Source organism: Vombatus ursinus, unplaced genomic scaffold, assembly GCF_900497805.2.
Source record: "Vombatus ursinus unplaced genomic scaffold, bare-nosed wombat genome assembly UNPS02014772.1, whole genome shotgun sequence".
NCBI lineage: Eukaryota > Metazoa > Chordata > Mammalia > Diprotodontia > Vombatidae > Vombatus > Vombatus ursinus.
Genome location: NW_020954550.1, coordinates 33,602,287 through 33,625,693, shown reverse-complemented (window position 1 = coordinate 33,625,693; position 23,407 = coordinate 33,602,287). Strand labels below are relative to the sequence as shown.

The window sequence follows — 23,407 nt, the reverse complement described above, 5'->3', positions numbered from 1 at the left end:
ACTTTATATATAATCCACAAAATAATGACCATAGTATTTCCTACTTCCACTATAAGGTTTTACCGAACACTGCCATCAGCATAAGGAAAATATGATTAGTAATAATGATGTAATGAGATTATCAGGAAGTAGAGTGGGCAATTCCTAATTTATTGCTGATTCTTCTGTAATTCTGACTTTTAAAAGATTGGTCAAATTCACAGATAAATACAGATGAAGTTGTCTTGGAACCATGAGAAATTGAGCCACTGACATTAATTTATATATAGTTGAACAAACAGACACTTTCCAACCTAGAGTGCTAACTTTTATGTGGCATTAAATAATCATTATGCCACATTTATATCTTTAAAATGTTTATTGGTAACTCCTTTTCGTGAAAAATCAGACTATACGGATAAATTCAATTCAAAAGGCTATATAGCAGCCCAAGTCTTTCATTAGTTACTAGAGAGGAAGAGCACTCCTTCTGAGTCAAATAACCTAGGTTCAAATTCCACCCCTGTTAATTACTCCCGGAGTGATTTTGGGCAAGTCACTTAAACTCTCTGGAAGAGTTTCCTAATCTAGAAAATAAGAGGATTAGACAAGGCCACCTCTGAAGTCTCTCCCAATTTTAGACCTATGATCTTACAATCACCATATTTGATTTCTTTCTTGACCATTCCCTACCTTTAGGAGTATCCTCTGGAGTTAGCTAGCTGTAAATAGACTAGAGGACCAGAAATGGTTACAAAATACAGGAACTAAGAAAAGACTTTATGGAAAGGGTGATTTACAGGAGAGTTAAGTGGGCAAGTTCCCCTCCCCCGCCTCAGCCTTTTTTTGTGACTAGGACTCAAAAATTACAGTTTCATTTTCAGACATGGGGTTGGGGAAAGAGTCATAAGTACACAACAAAAGAGTGTTTTCTCCGTGCCTTCTTCGAAAAGCCAAATGAACGAAAAAAGAAACTAAAACTCGAAGGGTATAGTAAGGGGAGCAGAGAGCTTTGAACATTTAGCCCCAGAAACTAGCAGAGGTGGGCTATATTTAAATGAAGTTATCCCTTCCCACACCCGCAACTAACCAATCTTTCTAAGAAATAGGTGGTATGAAGATCACTAATCTTAGGTTTAGTGACCCAAATCCAGTCACACGTTGTCATTCTGTTTCACTTCTGGGTGGGGAAATCCCAGAGTCTGAGCAGGAGAAACCAACCCTGCTGTTAAACACTACTACACTTCGGAGAAAACAAGCCAGGGGAGAAAGATCTTCGCATCCACGAGGTCAGTTTGGTCCTGGATGCCGGTCTACTGAGCCCTTTTTCATCCTGCTGCGTTCAAGACCGCCGCTCCTTCTTCTGGGCATCTTCAGCTCCTTTTATGGCGTAAGGATAACAATGCACCCTCCCATCACCATCCCGGCACCCACCGCCTCCCGGGCACACCTTCCCATGCTATCCTAATTCGCACTCCTTGAGGCTACGAGAAGACAAACTTATTCCTAAAGGTTGCCTTCCTTTCCCATTCTGGGGAAAGAAGATTTGGGAGATAGCCTACTAAGTATATAGGAGAATTAGGAGGTATCTACCAGAGATGCTTCTCTATGCCCCGCCCCGACTGGGGAAAGAGGAGGGAGGAAACAGGCAAAGAAGGTGCTCAGAGTGGGAGAGAGAAAGGAGCTTCCCCAGCTTCCCTCGGGCTGTGCATCCTCGGGCCAAGAGGGCGGCCACAAGTGGATGGTGATTCGGCTGCTGGCTGTGCAAGCTACCTTCCTTCCAACGGGCGGCCAAGGTACAGGAAGCTGCCACCCTGTGCGTACGAGGGCTGTCTGCTGATAACAGCGGAGAGGAGGCAGGCGGGAGACCAAGTCAGGTTCCTGCCCAGCACAGAGCTCCGCCTACAGAAGCCCTAGCGACCCGCCCCCCACTCCCACTCCCAGCTTCTTTTTACCCTTAACAGCAAGGGGAACCTAGTGTCTGGCTGCGGAGGTGGGGGAACTGACCCTCCTTCTCCCCACCCCCCACCCCCCGCTCCCAATCAGACCAATAGCTAGACGGGAGGTGCGTCGTCGGTCTCCGCCCCCGTATGGGAAACTTAGAGGAGGAGAAAACTTTTGTGCAGAGTCTGAGAGAGCCGGACCGCAGTACTCACCCTGACAGAGCAGAGGAAGATGAACGGCTCCAGGTCCGAGCCCCAGCAAAAGTGGATCCCGAGCGATCCCCAGAACGCAGGAAATTCTTTCAGCCCCAGCCGCCGGCCTCGATAGCCATCCTCGGCGGGACCGCTGGGAGTCCTGGGACCACCTGTGTCCACCTGTGGGACAGGATCTTTGAGTGCCAGTGCCTACCTGCGTGCGCCCCATAGCTCAGGGACCTTCACTGTTAAGAGTTAAGAAGGCTGCGCAGCCCCTAATTTGGGGCTCAGAAATCCGAACCCTAAACAGATAATTCACCTACATCCTCCTACACATCCTGCTCTCCTCCTGTCTTTCTTGATTCTCCTAAAACAAAGGCAGGCTGAGCTGACCTTTAGTCTCAAAAGCAGGCGGGCAGAGTCGAACCCTACCTAGGAAAGAAAAGCTTGGCAAAGCTCCACATTGAGTAGGGCAAAAGGCTGTTGAGGCGGGTGAAGGTGTTTCAAAAGGAATTAACGGCGCAGAGGAACCTCTCGTGACACCGCCGCCACTGCAGGTGAGAGCTGGGGGATTGGGGAGGGGAGACAGATTGAGGTGGGAGGACGGAGGAGGATGAAAGAAGGGAGGAAGGGGGTAGCTTTGACAGGAGATGAGGCGCTTCCCTAAGTTGGGAGCGGGAAAGGAGTACAAGGGCACAGAGCAAGTTTGGCGGGTTCAACATTTTCCCCCCCAAACAGCGCCCTCAATTAACTTGGTTTTGTTTGTTTGCTTTTTATTGAGTGTCGTTAAACAGAACCAAGTCCTATGCAAGAAAGCTTTCCTCCTTGCCCGGGTCCTAATTTTTCTACTAGCACGGAGGGAGGGGAGGGGAGGGGAGGGGAAGAAGGGGGAGACGATGTGAGAGAAAAAAGGAGAGGATGATTTTAAAAAAAGAACCAAAAGCCTTTATCTTTCGAGCTGCAATATTGGTTAAGCTTGTAGATTTCTATCTAGATGAAACTTGATTATCATCCTCATGAATTGTAATATGCTTACGCTTATTATACGCAATGTGTGAAAGCTGAGCCCCAGAGAAAATAAAATTAAATGCTGCTCAATGCTCGTTTCTTCTCTCCATCGCTCACACTCTGGATCCCTCTTGGTCGCAGATTTTCGCCCTAGGTTCCGTCCGCTCTAGCCATCACGATGTTCTCCAATGCCAACACTTCTGCCATTGTGGCACTCTTGAACCAGACCGGTCCTCTCCCTCCCGTGACAATTCCAGCGGTGATGTTCATCTTCGGCGTAGTGGGCAACCTAATCGCTATCGTGGTGTTGTGCAAGTCTCGAAAGGAACAAAAGGAGACGACCTTCTACACATTGGTATGCGGGCTGGCAGTCACCGACCTGCTGGGCACATCGCTGGTCAGCCCGGTCACCATCGCCACCTACGTGAAGGGAGAGTGGCCCGGAGGCGATGGGTTGTGCGAATACAGCACCTTCATCCTCCTCTTCTTTGGCCTCTCTGGCCTCAGCATCATCTGCGCCATGAGTATCGAACGCTACCTGGCCATCAACCACGCCTACTTTTATAACCACTACGTGGACAAGAAGCTGGCCGGACTCACGCTCTTTGCAGTTTATGTCTCCAACGTACTCTTCTGCGCCCTACCCAGCATGGGACTTGGGAGCTCCACGCTTCAATACCCCAATACCTGGTGCTTCATAGATTGGCGCACCAACGTGACCACACACGCCGCCTTCTCCTACATGTATGCTGGCTTCAGCTCCTTCCTTATCCTCGTTACGGTTCTTTGTAACATTCTGGTCTGCGTGGCGCTCATACGCATGCACCGCCAGTTTGTGCGCCGCACCTCGCTGGGCACTGACAGCCACCACCACGCCGCCGCTGCCGTGGTCTCCGCTGCCTCCTCTGGCCTTGCCTCCTGCTCTGCTGTCCCTCGTCTAAGTGATTTTCGTAGGCGTAGGAGCTTCCGCCGCATTGCTGGTGCAGAGATCCAGATGGTCATCTTACTCATTGCAACCTCTTTGGTGGTGCTCATCTGCTCCATCCCTCTCGTGGTGAGTTAGCCAGAATTCTACTGACTTAGAATCCTGGAATATTCGAACTGGAAGGGAACAGCTACACAAACTCACTCATTACACAGATCAGGAAGCCGGTTCAGAGCCGCAAACTGACTAACCTGAAGTGAGCTAGTTAGTGAACTAGACTAGACTAGAACAGGACTAGAACCCAGGCCTCCTGACTCTCAGTCTAGTACCCTTTCCCTAACACCTAGCTGCCTCTACAATAATTTCTAGTGAACTTTACCCTGCTGGTGGATCCTCCCCTTATTTGCTCCTTTCAGGTGTCTTTTTTCCATTGTTTTGTCATCTCAGCATATTCCAAGGTCTTAGATACATTCCAGTCCTCCTTGAATCAGTTGCACCCTCATTTCACACCTCTTCATGGTGAATTTTGCCGACAAGGATTTGAGGGGGCTTTTCTACATATTATTTCTTTTCGGAGTATTTCTTTCCTAAGAAAGAGAATGCTCTCTTCCTTACACAACTGTATTATCTCTTCTTTTCCCACACTGTTAGGATAGAACCTGAGCTTGGTGGTAGTCTACAAAGATGGGATTTTTAAAGGACTTTTGTATTAAAATCGTAAAGAACAGTAATTTTGAGCTTAAAGGGGTCCTGATAGATTCCTAGATCATCTGTAGTTCAACAGGGAAAGAAACAGAGACTCAGCCACCTATCTCCAACACAGAGTCAGCACTCAAACCTGGCTCTCTTAACTGCCAGTCTGGTGCTATTCCAACTGCACCTCATTTTTCTTACAGAGAAAATTCCATTAAATTTTCAGGAAGCACATATTTCAGCACTAATGCAAAACTGATCATTCACATACATTTGTAATAACCCATATACATCTTCCTTCACAGAATAAGTATGATTCTGACATCTGTATATGAATATCATTGGATTTTGGTATGCTTTATTTTTTTTGGCTTTTTCTTTTTTGGTGAGGTGATTGGGGTTAAGTGACTTGCTTAGGGTCACACAGCTAGTAAGTGTTAAGTGTCTGAGGTTGGATTTGAACTCAGGTCTTCCTGACTCCAAGGCCAGAGTTCTATTCATTGCGCCACCTAGCGGCCCCTGTATGCTTTATTTTTAAGAGAACAGGTTTACTTTGATTTTACCATAAATTATTTTTTTTGCCAATTGGTATAGATTAAGTATAAACCCATGTTTTCACATATAGGGAATTCCCTCCCAGGTGAAGAAACTCCCTCTACAGATTCTCTGCATCTTGCAGTCTGAGAGCACTGTCTTGGAGAGACTTGGGAGGTTTTGTCACATGTGTCAGAAGCAGGATTTGAATCTATATCTTCTTGACTTTGAGGCCATCTCTCTAATTATTGTACCACATAGTCTCTTGTACATGTAGGCTGTCAGGAAAGCTAATGCTAAACCTTAAAACTGATGATACTTTCTAAAAAGTAATTCCGTTTTAGTCTCACTACCGTTGTGTTCAGTTGGAAATTCACCACCAGTTCAATCATTGGACAAGTCAGTTCTTTCTGTCAAGTCAGTTGGTTAGGATGTATGATAATAAATATAACAACGCTATTGTTATTTACCACCAACCATGTAGGGATCTTGATTGTTAAAATAGTGTCTCTGATAAAGGTGAATGTAAATGGAAGAGCCTTAAAAATGGATGGCAGCCAGCTTACAGTAGCATCTTGCCAGAGTGTATAAACAGAAGCACAAAATATGGCCAAAAGGGTCTAGGACCTAATATAATCTGCAGAGTTAATTCACTTTTGCTATATAAATATGTTTTACTGTCCTTATCAGTAGTATGAAATGAAGTGAGATTTTGGAAGCAACAAGCTTCCTTCTTTGGTCTTTTCCCTTGGCTTCACAGTATGGTAAATGACAGTGTAAATGGTTTTTATCTATAGAACATCTACGTTGCAGAAGTAAGAACTAGAAAGTTAAACAACATGTAATTCAAAAATGTTCTTGTGGTTGTTCTAAAACGACAAATGGACAAAGAGTAGTATCTTCCAATGGGAAAATGCCTTCTTCTAAGACCTGGAAGGATCTAAAAAGACTTAAACATTTTAATGGACAGATTCCTGGTTGCTATGAATGTAAGAGTCAGGTTCATTTCTGGTAACAGTTTTCATGCTTATTTGAAATAATAAGGAAAAAAAACTCAGCAAAAAGCTCAAAACTAGCAAGCTACAATGCATTTTGAGCGCTTTCCATCCTATTTAAGATAGTTAAAGAGAAAATAAGGAAGTTCAGTCTGTGAATGAAAGACATTTGAATAGGATAAGCACTGAAACACCTTTGAAAGGAATCTATGGCTTAATCTTTTCTTAACTTTAAAAAGGCAGTAATGAGAACTAATAGGTTTCGTTTACGTTCATGATTTTTAAAAATGAGAGACATAAGTGATAATGAAAAAAATTAATGAAAATTAACTATTTTGAGAATTCATATTATTACAATATAAGACTATGTACTGCTTGACAAGCTTATGAATTATGTAATGAGCCAAGGAATAATCCAAAGGTGAATAATCATTAAGCCTAAACTTCAATTTCAAGAAACCAGTAAACTGGACCTGTAGGGTCAGTGATGTCTGTCTGAGGGACAAACCCTTCAGATCATTTAAGTCAAGCAGATAAAGATGATAGGCAACAAAAAGTTTACTTGGATTTCCAAAAAGCTGTGATAATATTAACCAGAATAACAACATGCTATGAATAAAAAATAGATTTTGCCTTGTTTTTAAAAGTTGTTGAGTACCAGAAAAAAACAATAATGATAGTTTACCAGCTGTGATCTCCTTTGCCAGAGTATCGGTAAGAAACTGTTTCTGTTCAGGAGAATGGCTAAAAGTTATTCCAGGGTTTAGTTAAGTTTTTGAAGAAATTTTTACCTGGATAACAAACTGAAATTTCTTTACTGAACTAAGCTGTAAACAGAAAAACTCTACCTTTTGAGATACTCTAAGCAGACAGTAGAAAAAAATTAGCTGTTCACACACTCTTGAAAAGATTCAAGTTGAATAATATGATGAACTGAATCTTCAGAATCCTCTGGAAAAAAATTATAAAGAGAAAACAGATATTGGGGATGATACACTTATGATCATTTCATCCATTCCTTCATTTATAGCCAGTTTCAAAACCCAGGAAGGTTTGAAGAAATAATATCTCTACTCATGGGATAAACAAAAGGGAATGCTCACTCTAGAAAGCTTCAGAGAAGACTGCCACCAAAGGTTGCTTAAACGCAATAGCTAGATCAATTGCTGGCTGCTCATGTTTGCAGCTCTCCAAGCAAAAATAATCACTGAAATCAAATATCATGCTTCAGGGTCAGCCTATTTGCTGCAGGATCAGGAAAATATTTTTTTCATCTCCAAAATGTGAACTGGTCTTTTTTTTATTATTACTCCAAATTTAAGAAAAATCCATCTCACTACTAAAAGGAGGTTGGCAAATTAGACAAAACTAACAACTCTAGCTTAATACATCCTTAGTCTAGAAAATGACTGGCCATGTCATATTTTGTTTTTTGTTTACTATAAAACCAATTGTTTCTGTAAAGTCTTTGCTAGTATATGATTAGGAGAGGTTTATAAAAGTAGATGAAAACCAGGTCAAAAAAAAAAGACTTCTTTGTTTATAGTAGGCTTACTGTAAAGAGAGCAATAAAATGCCCTGGGAGGCAGTGCAGGTTTAGGTAAACAAATAACAGAAGAACATGCTTTGATGCCATTAGAGCAGAACCTAAAATGTTTTGTTATTTTTTATCTCCTTAACTTTAAACATAGCACATTTTAAGACTGACAGTAAGCCTCCTGGTGTGTATATTTATACATTGCTATGTCTCCATGACTAACATGAATACACACAAATTGCTGTATTAGAGCACCATTATTGCAATCCTCTCCTTCCAATTTTATTTTCCACAGCTGAGTTTTACCCATCACTAGATAAGTTGAAGCATTAGACAGGTGTTGCTTTAAAGTGGGTAAGAAGATTAATTCACTATTAGAAACCAAACTTAGCATCAATAACCTTCTTCCTCACACCTTCACTTTCTTCCTCATTGATAAAGTCCTTTGGTCATAGTAATTACTTTATCACAGTACCATCCTTGCTAATGATTTGACAACTTTCCAGTAGTTTTCAACTCTTGCAGGTAGATTTTTTTTTCCAGATGATACCATACACTTGTATTGTGCATTAGAATTTTCCAAAAGGCTTTCCCATCCACTATATCTTTAGCAGGCATATTATTTCCATTGTTTTGTCACCTCAGCATCAAAGGCTTAGATCTCTATACCTATTCCCCACATACTCAGGTCTTGGATATATTTCAACCTCCTTTGAATCACTTGCACCCTTGTTTTACACCTTTTTCATACAAACCTCACCACAGGTATTATTAACTTCATCTTACGTACTAAGAAATGAGACCTTAGAAAGGCTTAGAAAGCAGTGTGCTACCAGTTAATGACAGAATAAGACTAGAATATTTGATCCCAGACCTTCTGGCTCTTAATCCAATGGTCTTTTTGTACCACCACATGTACCTAACTGTGACATTTCTGTCAATTCTTTGGTGAACAAATGTTTCCTAAGACATACTGATCACAATGTGATGGCCTGCATTCTTTCAGTGTTGAGGTAAGGGTTTTATTTAGAAGTATTTTTACAAAAAAGGATCTTTTTTTCAGGGATTTCAGTAACAATTGTGCCAATTTTAGCCTTTTCAGAAGGTATCTAGCTAGTTGAGCATACAAACCATTTAATGCTCTTCAAGTAAAACGGGTACCACAGAACCTCAATAACAGGCCGCTTTCAGTCATTTGAAATCATAATTTCTTTACTAGGTTATTAAATCATCTTAATTAGAATGTCAGCTTCCTTTCTCAGTGCAACATTCCTTGATTCCTGTTGAAATGATGTTAATTATGGACTATTATTGTTACTCTGATGTTTTTTCAGATGACCCATTGGGATTTTCTTGGCAGAGATACTGAAGTAGTTTGCCATTTCCTCCTCCAGCTCATTTTACAGATGAGGAAACTGAGACAAACAGAGTTAGGTGACTTGCCCAAGGTCACACAGTTAGTAAGTATCTGAGGTCAGATTTGAACTTGGGAAGATGAGTCTTCCTGACTGGAGGTCCGGCACCCCATCCACTGTGCCACCTAGCTGTCCAATAATTGTAGACTAAGTCTGTATTTTTGCACTGTGACTTTTGAATTGTGTTTCACTGAACCTCAGGTTTTTACAAAAGCACCTCTAGAGGTTCCTGAAAAAGAAGCATAGTTATGGTAGGAGGGCTTCATGACCATCCACGCCTCATTCCCACACTATCCCAGAGATAAAGGTTCGGGGACAGGGAAGGCAATACCGAAGCTTCCACAGATTCAAGAAGTTGTAAAGCTACTACCCAGCTTTGCCAAGAATAAACCACATATATAAATCTGAAGTTACTTTAAGCCAGATTAATTTCTTAAGGTTGGATGGTGATAGGTTGTCTGTGTTCTATTTTTTAACCTAAATTATTTCAAGATTTTTCTTTCCTGACTCAGATGCTGTTTTATCAGTAGTGCACCTTCTCCACAATGAAAACTGCCTGAGCATGTTTATTCTGTGTAGCATTTAGGGCCTATTGAATGGGAATTTCAGAAAAAAATGCTCTCAATTTTCCCACATAAGTTGGATTGCTTCTCCGGATGTATTCATTCTGTTATAGGCTTTCTACCCTCTGGGAAAAGCAGATCAAATAGCCATGATAATGTATTTATGCAAGACAGTATAAGATGCTATATCTTGAAATAAAATCTCCATGGAGAATAAGTTGTCATGGAAATTTCAACTTCAACTTTGAAAGAGTTCCATTAGCTACTATTTAAAAGGTTTAACAAGAGTGCATCCCCTTCACCTTTGACGCGTTTAACCATTTTTACCAAAAAAGATTAAAATAGAAATATGTTCTTCTTAACATGACTGTCATCCATGGCCTTCTAGCACCATGCGGGCAGGCATTCATTCTAAACATTACCACTATAGTTTGACTACTAGGTAAACAAAAACAGAGATGTTACTCTCCTTACCTGAAGACAGCCAAGACAGTGGTGAAAGGAGGCTTGTGTTCTGTGAGTTAGCACTAACCATCAACTTGCTAAACACTCAGTGACATTCCTCATTCTCTAAGATACTGAAATGCATTTCAAAGAATTGTGTTCTTTGACACCTTCTCTACCATAAATTTTCCAAGAATTTGCCCTCTTTTACTAGTCTCTTGAGGTGGAAAGGGTGGAGGCAGGCAGCACCTGGCCATGTCAAAGGCTAGATTTTTGCTAGATACAGAGTTTCCATTTAACCAAGTCAAATACTTCTGAGTTGATTATCCTTAGTAGCTGACTTAGAAACTGAAAAACGAAGTTAGTTAGCTTTCTTTAAGGCGATAATTGGAGTAGCCCTGCCACCTAGTGGCCATAATTCTCCAATCTTGTTAAAATCATAGCCTATAGATTTACCACTGACAAAGCTTTTTTTTTTTTTTTTTTAAATACAGATACGACATTTACAGCATTTACTTTAAGAAAAAATTCAGATACAGTATTCACATTATTTGGGCACCTAGGTGGTGCAGTGGATAAAGTGCAGGGTCTGGAGTCAGGAAGACTCATCTTTTTGAGTTCAAATCCAGCCTCAAACACTAGCTATGTGACCCTGGGCAAGTCACTTAATCTTGTTTGCCTCTCTTTCCTCATCTATAAAATGAACTGGAGAAGGAAATGGCAACCAACTCCAGTATCTCTGACAAGAAAATCTCAAATGGGGTCACAAAGAATCAAACATGACTGAAAAATGACTGAACAACAACAATTTATATTATTTCTAGGTAATAAGTAGATAGGTAAACAAAGAAGATACCAATAAGTATGTAAGTTAGAAGTGATCTTTGTGTTTTCTGTCAAGAGCTCCAGTGTAGGGAAACCATGGTAACATCTATCCTTAAAAAATAAACAAACAAACAAACAAATAAATGAATAAGGACCTGTATTTTCATCTGTGTAGGGAAAGAGTAGGGGTGGAGGAGAGTGGGTGAACTCCTCTATTGATGCAGATTGGAAGCTCATTTGTATTTCTAGTCTAGTGATTGCTTGCAGATATTGAGAGGGTAAATGATTTGCTCATGGTTACCCAGCTAGTACTTTAGAGGTAAGACATGAACCCAGGTCCTGGCCTTCTATCTTCTTATGCTTCTTTGTCTCTTTAATATCTATACCAAATCTAGAAAAACAATGACCAGACTACAGACATATTTCTGAGTGTTTTCTAAAATGTTACTACATTACCTAGAGAACGCATTAAAAGGTTATTATGCCAAAGTAGCTGAAATTACACGTAAAATACATGCTCATCTCTTTTCCAAAGATTAATTCTATATGAACCACCATGTCCATTTCTATTTTAGTAATCATGATAATAACAACCGACACTTATAAAGCACTTAAATATATAACACTTTCCTCATCACACCCCTGTGAGGGAGACCATTTCAGTTTCATTATCCTTATTTTACACATAAGGAAACAATCTCTGAGAGGTTTGATGATTTGCTCTCGGTCACAAAGCTAGTGTGCTGTAGTTTGGGGTTAATTTATATATGAATTACTATTTAAAAACAAGACATTTTTAAAATATCTGGAATGTCATTCACTAACTGGGCAATAAGTGATTTTTTTTAAATTTAATTTTGTCAAAAATGCTTTTATCGTAATAACTTTGTGCAAATCTTTTTTTTAATGGATTTGCCCACTTCCTCCTCCTGAGCAGAGGATATCAAATATCATTTAACTCCTGCCTTATAATTCAGGGTCATTATTATGAAAAGTCATGTTATTGTGCAATCCTGGACATAGAACAGACAATAACAGCTTCATTGGCTCCTGAAGATAATAGTGTGTTTGACCTTATGTTAAATAGTAAAATGTACTATTATGGTTTTTGAGTCCTGCTGTTTGCTTTTTGTAGTTTTTCTGTTTTCTTCATCATCCACTTGTTAATTCCTTCTGTTTTCAGTGTACCTTCCTCTAACAGCTCCTCACCCATTTTCTATGTTGCTGCTTATAATCTGTTTTAACCTGGGGAAATAGCAAAACAAATTATTAAAAACCATTCCTTACATATGAATAAACAGGCTGTGAGTGAGTATTTGACACACTGTGGCTTTTGAAACATTGATTGTTAAATAAACTGCATTTAAAAGATTCGTGAAATCAAGAGTTAGTTCTTTTGCCCTATCTTGTCTTCTTTTTCTTTCTTTCTTTTCTCTTTTGCCAAAAGAGTCCAAAGTAAAAAAAAAGAAAAAAAAAACATGCCGAATAGAAATTATCTCCATTTGAAGGTTTCTTTAAAATATTTGTAATCAGATTGTGCATTCCCAATAAGTCCAGTCACCTTTAGAGAAAAGAAATACAAAATTCCCCCAAGTCATATTGGGTCCTAGGATCATTAGATAGCTTTTATATGAGAAGACTTAAAAAAAGATCCGTATGAGTCGTCCTCGTCATTCAGCATGCAGCTGCCTAGCTGATTAGTTCCAGTAAAGCTGCATTTGGAAGGATTAAATAGTTTCCTTGACATTCCAGGACTGAAAATTACAGCGGCCTTTTCTAAACTATATAAAAATGGGCAACTCTAGACTTGCCTGTGAAGACTTGTGTGAAACAAGAGTTTCATTTAAAACATATGACAGTGAGAAGGGAGATCAGTGGTAGGAAAGAAGTCACATTTCAGTAATGGTAATAATGTGGCATGTGGATAGGCCTTACCCACACATATTAATACTATAGAAGTGAAAGATAAAAGGTATCACAAACGATTTAGCAAAAGTTTGCATGCACCAAACAGTAATGTAGAAAAGATAGAATTTTAAACTCTTAGCTAAAAGGCAACAGTGGCATAATTTGTGTCTATGCTTATTTCTCATTTTACAAACTGAATTCTCAAAGTTTTGCCTGGAAACCTTTGCTTTCCTCTTGCTGTAATTTGTCATGACTTGGCAAAGCTTTTTTTTTTTTTCTTAAAGTGCTTTTCCCTGAACCGAATTTAAATTTGGGGTATATCTCCTTGTTTTAGGTGCGTGTCTTTGTGAACCAGTTGTACCAACCAAAAACTGAGACTGATGTCAGCAAGAACCCTGACCTGCAGGCTATCCGAATTGCTTCAGTGAACCCTATTCTAGACCCTTGGATCTATATCCTTCTCCGAAAGACGGTGCTCAGTAAAGCCATAGAGAAAATAAAATGTCTCTTTTGCCGCATCGGAGGAGGTCGCAGGGAACAGTCAGGAGGCAACTTCAACTGCACAGGCCCCCGGACATCTGCTATGTCCAGCCACTCGAGGTCATTCGTGTCCCGGGAACTGAAAGAGGTCAGCAGCACCTCCCAGACTCTCCTTTATATGCCAGAGCTCAGTGAAGCTGGCACTGGGGGCCGTAATATGTTGCCAGGAGCCGGGCCCGGGCTGCCCTCATCAGAAACCACTTCACTGAGGACTATGCGAAGCTCAGAGACTTCAGACTCTTCCCAGGGGCAGGACTCAGAGAGTGTGATATTAGTGGATGAAGTTGGCGGGAACTGTGGGGCAATGGGCCCTGCAGATAAGGGTGGCTCTTTGCAAGTCACTTTCCCTAATGAAACATTAAACTTTTCAGAAAAGTGTATATAGAGGGTATAGGACAAATAACCATGCTGTTTCGAGGATCTTGTAAGTAAGGTCCAGTGCACTCGACACATTAGGAGGGATTTGGTCAGGCTCCGAAGGGCTGTTTTTGACTTTCCACCCACTCCAGAGCGGTGTTTCCTGATGGTAGATGAGGTATGTCCCCTTGGACTCCAGACATACTCAGTGCCGTGGCTGTGACATGCGTCTGTGACATAGGACTACTCCCAGGGCTTGATGTCTGAAAGAGTCTACTCTTTGCCTCTCTCAAGATGATAGACGCTTTGTTGTTCCTTTGGCATCGGGAACTTCATATCTGTCACTAAGCAATGGGTAAGATCCTAAGAGGCCTCTGTTCAGATAAACTACAAGGACTGTTTGGTAGACAATTTCAGTGTCTCGCTAAAGCATGAAAATGTGAATTTTTATTGCTGTATATATCATGAATGAAATTATTTAATGTATTTTCTTCTCCATGAGAAGGTTTTATTATTAATACAAAGTATGATGGAATAATGGCATACCTTTTCCTCCCAATATTATCTGCTGATGTTATAGATGCTACAGGTGTATGATTTATTTTTCATGAGGCATGTTCAGGCCAACCTGTGACTAGTTGATTGTTGATGATGGAATCAGTAGATCTGAAATTGTAATGAGAGTTTTTAGCAATATAGAAGGGTAAAGAAAAAAAAAGGAGTGATGGGCTATAATTTTCAAATTTTAAGTAATAAAAGTTCTTTCCAAAGTATGTGCTACACATATTAAAAGAGAGAGCAATGTTCATCCTTCACAGGAAATCATTCTTTTAGGAAAGATGAATATGCTGGTGAATATTTTCCTTTTAAATTCCCACCAGTACATTCATTTTAGTAGCATACTATAAATCTGTATGTCTTTAAATGAATAAACCCCAAACTGAAGTATGTAATTTTAAAAAAAAATCAAAATTTCAGGTCTCTTTTTTTCCATCAAAATAAAATGTACATATTTTCACCTAGTTGCAGGGGGAAAAAATCTACAATATCTATTGTTTTGAGTGGAAAATGAGTCATCATTTAAGAAAGTTCCTATTTGCGATATGTGGAAGGATCGGACTATTTGGTCTTCCACAGGACAGTCCTGAAAGCGTACCTATATAAGGAATGTAGAATGACGTTCTTTTGGGGTCTCATTATAACAGCTTATTGTATCACACATTAATCCTGTACAGAAATTTGGAGGAGCCTTTTTCAAAGAAATATTAAGCATGTTCTGTTGCCTAAAGTGTTTTGTGAATTGCTTTATTGTAATTAAATTCTGAGCCTGTTATTGGTACCGTTTGAGAAGTTGTACCTAGTGAAATTATTTTGGCGATCACAATAAAAAAGAATATTCATTCAGATATGAACTCCCCACAATTTTGAAAGGTTTCTATAACTTTAGAATTGAATCATGTGGTTCACAACTTGCTTCAAGTCACAGCTTTCAAAGCCACTCAGATACTTCATTAATGAAAGTTCTGTAAAGTAGATATCAGCATACAAGTTTCAACATACTCCCAAGAGTATCTACAAACCAACTTCTGTGAAAGTAGCATCAGTGTAGTGGGGAGAGCCCTGGGGAAGAGTCAGGAGGGCCTAGATTCCATTCCTGGCTTTGCCACTAACAGTTATGTGGATTTGACCACGCCCTTTCAACAAGCTGAGCCTGTTTCCTCCTCAGTAAAATGAGTGGCTGGATTAGAAGACCTCTGAGTTCTCTTCCAGCTCTGAAATCCTATACTTCTCTTATAGCACTGGAAAGCAACATGACTATGCCCATGTTTGACATGAGTTGGTAGACATTAGATATAAGTGATTTTCTGTACATAAGGCAGATTCTGTAAACATGTTTCTTGATCATTATTCCTTGTGTAAACACTCGTCATTTCTAATCAAGAACAGGAACCCAAAATCTCTCAGACAGATATACCCCATAAGCGAGGTACTAAAAACATCTTTGAGTGCTTTAATTGAATAAACTTTTGTTAGTAATGAGAGACCAAAGGGTTAGAAAAATGTGACCTTAAATCTCATAAATCATGTAACATCAAGTAATTAACAAACACTAGAATATGCTTATAGAAATCCTAGACGCATGTCAAAAACAATACCATGAGAGCTTAATGAGCTTAAAGACCTAAAACTTTCCATTTTGTCAATTTAATAAAAGCCTGGAAGGATATGCTTTCAAGCATTATCTCAAGTTAACAAGGAATAGGAACATTAATTACTTTTGAAAATATTCTAATTTATTTGTACTCAAGTGAGACAATGCCCACTCACAAGCAGGTACTGCTAAGATGCATAACAAATGACCATGAAGAACATCAAATTACTATTTCTTCATCCTTTTCTGTCCAAAAATATTTCATCTAAAAATCTAAAATAAGCAGTAGCAGGCAGCAAGGTGGCACAATGGATAGAGTACTAGCCCTGGAGTCAGGAGGACCTGAGTTCAAATCTGGGCTCAGATGCTTGACACTTACTAGCTGTGTGACCCTGGGCAAGTCAGTTAACCCCACTGCCTAGCCAAAGGGGGAGGGGGAAACATAAAACAAGCAATAGTTTCATATCATTTAGAAAAAAATTTCAAGGCAGAAAATTCCACTATATTTTTAATAATAACTCATTTATAGAGTATTTCAAAGTTTACAGAATGCTTTCTTCACCTCACAACAACTTTGTAAAGCAGGTGGTGGGGGGCAGCTAGGTGATGCAACGGATAGAGCACCAGCCCTGGAGTCAGGAGGACTTTGGTTCAAATCCGGCCTCAGACACCTAACACTCACTAGCTATGTGACTCTGGGCAAATCACTTAACCCCAATTGCCTCACCCAAAAAAAAAAAAAGCAGGTAGTGAAACTTTACCCCCATTTTGTAGACAAAGATCTCAATGGCCACACAACTTGTATGTGTTGAGAACTGGGGCTTGAATTCAAATTTCCTACCCCAAAATTCTGTACTCTTTCCATTACATCACATCAGACTCTGCTTTAACTGTTCACATTAGTAACATTTACTCATATATCCCAGTACCAAATCAGGCATATTAACATCTGGGAATTGATAAACCTGTGTATATGGGGGCCAGTATTTTCCCTTGATATCTGGAACTGGTTTCAGATATTGTTTTCTTTCAGAAAACAGAAAACAGCAAATATCACCTCCAGAAAAGTTCTAATTGGCTGTTCCTGGAGTGGCTTATGTATAAATGGTAAGTAAAATAATAACCTGAAATCCAAAGCCCTGGTCTATGTAGAGAGTACTAGATAGAATGGGGTGTGAACACATATATAACCTATTTCCAATTGCTTGCCTTCTCAATGAGTGGGTGTGGAAAGGGAGGAAGGAAGAGAATTTGGAACTCAAAGTTTTAAAAAAGAATGTTACAAATTGTTTTTACATGTAACTGGGAAAAAATAAAATTCTAAATAAAAGCTAAAAAAGGAAAAAAGAATAGGGTGTGTACTTTAAGTCATTCTCTATCCTTGAGAAAACTATTTCAAACTAACAAATTATCTTTAATTCCATCTTTATCTTTAATGCTCAAATCAACGTCAGCATTGCTTGATGATTACAAAAACAGACCTATAAGAATTGTATTAAGAGTAGTAAATCTTAGAATGAACTGAAGTTGTCAAGGAAAACTAAACATAACTAAAAGGAGAATGGGGACTTAGCTCAACTGGGAAGATGAGGAAGATCAAAGAAGAAATAGGACCACTATTGGAATGGATGAGAAGACAATATCTGGCAAGAGAGAGTAGGTAGAAGTGCTTAACTTTTATTTTGCTTTGGTTTTGTCTGCCAAGGAAAACGATACAAGAACTTGAAAGGTCAGAACAAAAATGGCAAATAGAGAAGGAAATATAAAATAAGAAGATAGAAAGAAAGCATCCAGGTGCATTTGATGAAAGTCACAGGGCCCAGATGAACTGGATCCTCAGGTCCTAAAAGAATTGTCTCCACAATTAGTGACATTTAGTAAGATCATTGAAAAGAGGAGAGATGAAAAAGTACCAAAGAAGGGCAATTGTCCTGATTTTCAAAAAAAGAAGAGAATGAAAACTGCAAACTGTAGGCCAACTTATCTTTGATTCCAGGCAAAATTCCACAATGTGTAGCATCCTCTTGTGGCGTACTTTAGAGCAGGTATGGATGCTTCCTGTTAGCCATGATGATACTTTTAGTTGCCTGTTAAACCAGAAGTCAGGGCAGCTAGGTCACACAGGGGATAGAGTGCTGGGCCTAGAATCAGGAGGATCTGAATTCAAATCTATCCTCAGACACTTACTAGCTATGTTACCCTTGGCAAGTCATTTAACCCCATGTGCCTCAGTTCCTCATATGTGAAATGAGCTGGAGAAGGAAATGGCAAATCATTCTAGTATCTTTGCCAAGAAAACCTCAAATGGGGTCACAGAGAGTTGGACACAACTCAAGAACAGGAAGTCATAACTCAATGGATATACTAAAGAAGCAATTTCTGAGCTTTAGGTATCTCCTTCTTGACAGCTTTAAGATATATGAGGACTCTCTGAGGTCCAGAGAATTGGTAAGGATTGGGGATGGGAAGGATCCTCCTTTGACTCAGTGTAGCCCAGCTATAGGAGCACATGACATCCTAGTCTGTGTCTGGGATGGGGCCATCTCCTGTTTGTGTCTTCTTTTAATGATTATGTTGTCCATACCCTTTGATACAGTAATGCCACCCCTGGGCATAAATTTCAAGATGGAAACAGAAGTCCAATAAATATCAAACTCATTATAGGAGTATTCTTTGTGATAGCAAAGAACTGAAAACAAAGTGAGTATCCATTGCCTGTGAAATGACTGGAAAAAAAAGCTATGCTATATGAATGCAATGGAATATTATTGTACAGTAAGGAATGGATAATGTGAGGAGTTCAGAGAAATGTGGGAAGAATTATATAACTGAGATAGAACCAAAGGAACTATATGTGTGTGTATGTGTTTGTGCACACACATACACACACACACGTGTAAGTGAATAGATCAGTTAAAGGAAGTTAATTCTGAAGAAAGGAAAAAACATGAAGGTCTTAGATAAGAAATGATGAAACATATCTCCTCCCTTACTGAAGAGAAATGGAAGACTGCCAGGATAGCTGGTAGCAATAGTAATTTGAGGGGAATAGACTTAGGTCCCTTTCAATTCTAGATGTATGATCCTATTACAGTATTCATATGCATCATTAGATATGGTCTCTGAATTAGATATTCTTGCTTGTTTTTCATAATTTATCACAAGGAAAGACTCAATATAGAGGGTGGAGTGGGAAATGATTAATGTAAAGGCAAAAGACATCAAAAAGAAAAGAAAAAAATGCATCAGGAATTGCCTTTTTGACAGTGACTAGACTGGTAAATTAGGGAAACGTTGTAGATACAGTTTATTTTGATTTTAGCAAAGCATTTGATAAAATATTTCATAATATTCCCATAGAAAATATGTGAACTAAATGATAGTACAGTCAGATGGACCTGCAATGGTCAGGTTCAAAGTGTAGTCATTAATGGTTTATGTCAACTTGGATGGTCTCCAGTGGAGTGTCCCAAAGGTCTCTGCTTTTTTCAAACATTATTATCAGTAACTTACATAAAAGCAAAAATGATCTCCTTATCTAATGGGAAGATGACACAAAGTTGGGAAAGATAGCTAATACTGGATGCCTGTCAGAATCCAAAAAGAGAACGTTGAGCCAAAACTGATAAGATGAACTCCAAAAAGGATAAATGGAAAGTCTCACACTTGAATTCAAAAAGTCCACTTAGCCAAATCAAAGATTGAGTTCTAAAATTGTTTGTCTGAAAAATATTTAGGGGGATTCATAGACTCCAGGTGCAACTCAATGAGTCAACAGGATAACAACGGCCAAAAAAATAGTTAATGTGATCTTTGTTGTTCATTCTTTTCAGTCATGTTTGACTCTTCATGACCCTATTTGGGGTTTTCTTGACAAAGATACTGGAGTGATTTGCCACTTCCTTCTCCAGCTCATTTTACAGATGAGGAAACTGAGGTAAATAAGGTTAAGGGACTTGCCCAGGGTCACACAGCTAGTAAGCATCTGAAGCCAGATTTGAATTCAGAGTTGAGTCTTCCTGACTTGAGGCTCAGCACTCTATCCACTGTCCTACCTACCTGCCCCAATGTGATCTTGGGCTTCGTTAAGAAAGGCATGGCTTCCAGGAGTTGTCCTTAATCAGACCACATCTAGTGTATTGTTCTTGACACCACTTTTTAAGAAGGATGTTGATAAGCTAGAAAATGCTAGAAAAGGGAACGAGAGAGAAAGAGAGAGAGAGAAGGAAATGGCAAATCATTCTAGTATCTTTGCCAAGAAAACCTCAAATGGGGTCACAGAGAGAGGGGCGGGGGAGAGAGAGAGGGAGGGAGAGAGAGAGAGAGGGAGAGAGAGAGAGAGAGAGAGAGAGAGAGAGAGAGAGAGACAGAGAGAGACAGAGAGAGACAGAGAGAGAGAGAGAGAGAGAGAGAGAGAGAGAGAGAGAGAGAGAGAAGGGGCAGCTAGGTGGCGCTGTGGATAGAGCACCAGCTCTGAAGTCAGGAGGACCTGAGTTCAAATCCGGCCTCAGACCAAACACTTGACACTTACTAGCTGTGTGACCCTGGGCAAGTCACTTAACCCCAATTGCCTAAAAAAAAAAAAAAAAAACAGAAAAGGGAACCAGAGTGGTGAAGGGCATACAAGAATCAAATTCCAGTCATACAAGAATTAGTTGAATGTACTAGGGATATTTAGTTAGGAGAGGATATGACTCAGAAGACACATATCTTCAAGTACCTGAAAGGCTGTTAAAAGAAGAGGAATTAGACTTTTTCTGTTTAGCCCTAAAGGACAACCAGGAACAATATGTGGAAGGTGAAGAGAGGCAAACTGAATACCATCAGGAAAACTTCGCAACAATTAGAGCTATTAAAAAGTGAAATATGCTCCCTAGTAAGGTAGTAGATTCACCCTTACAGGTCTTAAATCTGAGGCTAGGTCACTACTCGTCAGATGTATTATACTGGGTGCGGGCTAGATAAGACGGCCACTGAACTCCCTTTCAACTCTGAAATTCTGTGACAAAATCAGTGTACGACAGAGATTAGTAACAATAACAGCTAACATTTGTACAGCATTATATGTCAGCCACTGCGCTAAGGAAGCACTTTACAATTATTATCTCATCTAATCCTCACAACAACCCTAGGAGATAAGTGCTATTCTTATCTCTACGTTACAGATGAGAAAACTGAGGGATTGTGACTTGTCCAGAGTCACACAGGTAGTAGGTCTCAGAGGCCTGGTTTGAAGTCAGATCTTCTTGAGTTCAAGCCCAGTGCTCTATCCACTGCACCACCTAGCTGCCCCTATCTAGCGGTGACTAGCAGGATGGATTAGAAGGGCAAGTGGCAAGAGAGATGGAGTAGGAAGCAATGGAATAGTGTAGCCGAGAGGTAATAAGGATCTGAATTCTATAATGGTGGCATGAAAAAAAAATGAGGAAGAGAATTATGGGGGGGAATATATTCAAAAATTCCATTATTGACATCTACTTGAGGTACTAGTGGGACATCCAGGTGATACAATTTAAAATGTAGGTCTAAGGCACCCTAATTACACAGTGGATGGAGCTAATTATTGTTAAGAAATTTGGAATTTTTTAAGTGACTAAAATGTCCACTTTCTTCGAAAAAAAGACTCCATTGCTAGATAAATACCCTCTGGAGGTCAAAAATAGAAACAAATGATCTATATTCATCAAAATATCCATAGGAGAACTATGGATATTTTTTGTTGTAGCAACGCATTGGAAACAAAGTAGGTACTTATTGATTAGGCTAGGTCTCTTCTATCCTATGGGCCATAAGAAAAAGAGATTATGAAAAATTCAGAGAATCATGGGGAGACATATGAACCAATGCAGAGAAGTAAAAAAAAAAAAACCGTAAAAATAATATACCAAAGACTACAATGATGTAAATGAAATTAACGACACTGGATAGGGTTGTGGAGAAGAATATTTGGAAACGAATGTAACATAAAAACAAGACAACAATAAAAATAAGGATTATTTTTAAAGAAATGCAATTTAAGAATTTAGTGGAGAAATCTGAGTTCAAGCTATAGCTTTAAGAGGCATTCATATAGAAGTAAAATTGAAGAAACTGACAAGGTAGATTCAAAACTAGTTATGACCAGATGCCAGGAGTTGTCATTAATGGATCATAATCAAGTTGAAAATCTCTAGTAGAGTGCCCCAGGGATCTGTCCTTGACCCTGGGCTGTTTAACATAATTTATCAGTAAACTGAACAAAGGCATAAATGGAATACTTATCAATTTTGCAGATGATACCAAGCTGAGAGGGACGGCCAACATGCTGGATGCTGTACAGTATTAGTATCCAAAAGGGCCTTGATATGCTAGAATTATGGGCCAAATCTAATACGATGAAACGTAAGAGAAAAATGTAAAGTCCTATACTTGGGTTCAAAAAAATCCATAACACTGCATGGGAGAGGCATGGCGAGATAATAGTTCCTATAAAAAAGATATGGGGAATTTCGTAGACTGCTAGTTCAATGTCTCAAAGAAGCAAATGTGATCTAATATATTATTCAAGATACAGTTACTTGAACAAAGGAGATCGTCCTACTGTATTTTGCCCTGGTCAAGGCACATTATATATGTTGTATTCAGTTTATATCAGGGAGAGCATTGACAAAATGGCTCACATCCAAAGGAGATTAGAACCAAGGTGAGGGGACAGGAGACCATGTCCTATAGGGATCCATTGAAGGAAATGGAGATGTTTTATCTGGACACTTGGGGAGGACATAGTGACTGTATTCAAGTTATCTGAGGAGTTGTCAACATAAAAAAGATAATAGATTTATTCAGCTTTGCCCCAGAGAGCAGAACTAGGAGCCATTGGTAGAGGTTCCTAAAAAGGCAGATTTTGGGATAAATGTAGAGAAAATCTTCCTGATAATTAAGAGTTATCCCAAACCGGAATGAGCTACTTTGGGAGACAATGAATTCTTCTTCACTGGAGGTCAATTATTTCAAGGATCTGTTATTCTTTCTGCCAAAGCAGAATGTAAACCCTCCATGACTCAGTTAAACAGAATTTAAGAATTGCTGTGGCTAAAGCAAGAAAGTAATTTATGTGATGATATATAACATAATATAATGTTTATTAGAAAGCTTCTTGAGGTTAGTGACTATTTCACATTTGTACTTATATCCCTAACACAGTACCTGGAACATAGTAGGCACTTAACAAATGCTTATTGATTCATTGAAAGGAAAACATTGAAAAACTTTAGAACTGATCAATGCAAAGACAACTGTGACTTCAGAGGCCTGATGAGGTGGCAGAAAGGTAGTGGACTGCAGGTATGGAATGATGAATACATTTATAGATATAGCCAATAGGTTGTTTCTTTTGCTTGAATAACTGTGCGTGT

General features: G+C 39.4%; 1 protein-coding gene across 1 annotated transcript; it reads left to right on the top strand.

The window, feature by feature from the left end:
• Positions 1-2,122: 2,122 nt before the first annotated feature.
• Positions 2,123-15,265, top strand: PTGER4 (prostaglandin E receptor 4). Its single transcript, XM_027863445.1, has 3 exons — positions 2,123-2,674; positions 3,267-4,179; positions 13,299-15,265. The coding sequence occupies exons 2-3, from the start codon at positions 3,304-3,306 to the stop codon at positions 13,887-13,889; spliced, it is 1,467 nt and encodes a 488-aa protein (XP_027719246.1). The 5' UTR covers positions 2,123-2,674; positions 3,267-3,303; the 3' UTR covers positions 13,890-15,265.
• The last annotated feature ends 8,142 nt before the right edge of the window (positions 15,266-23,407 follow it).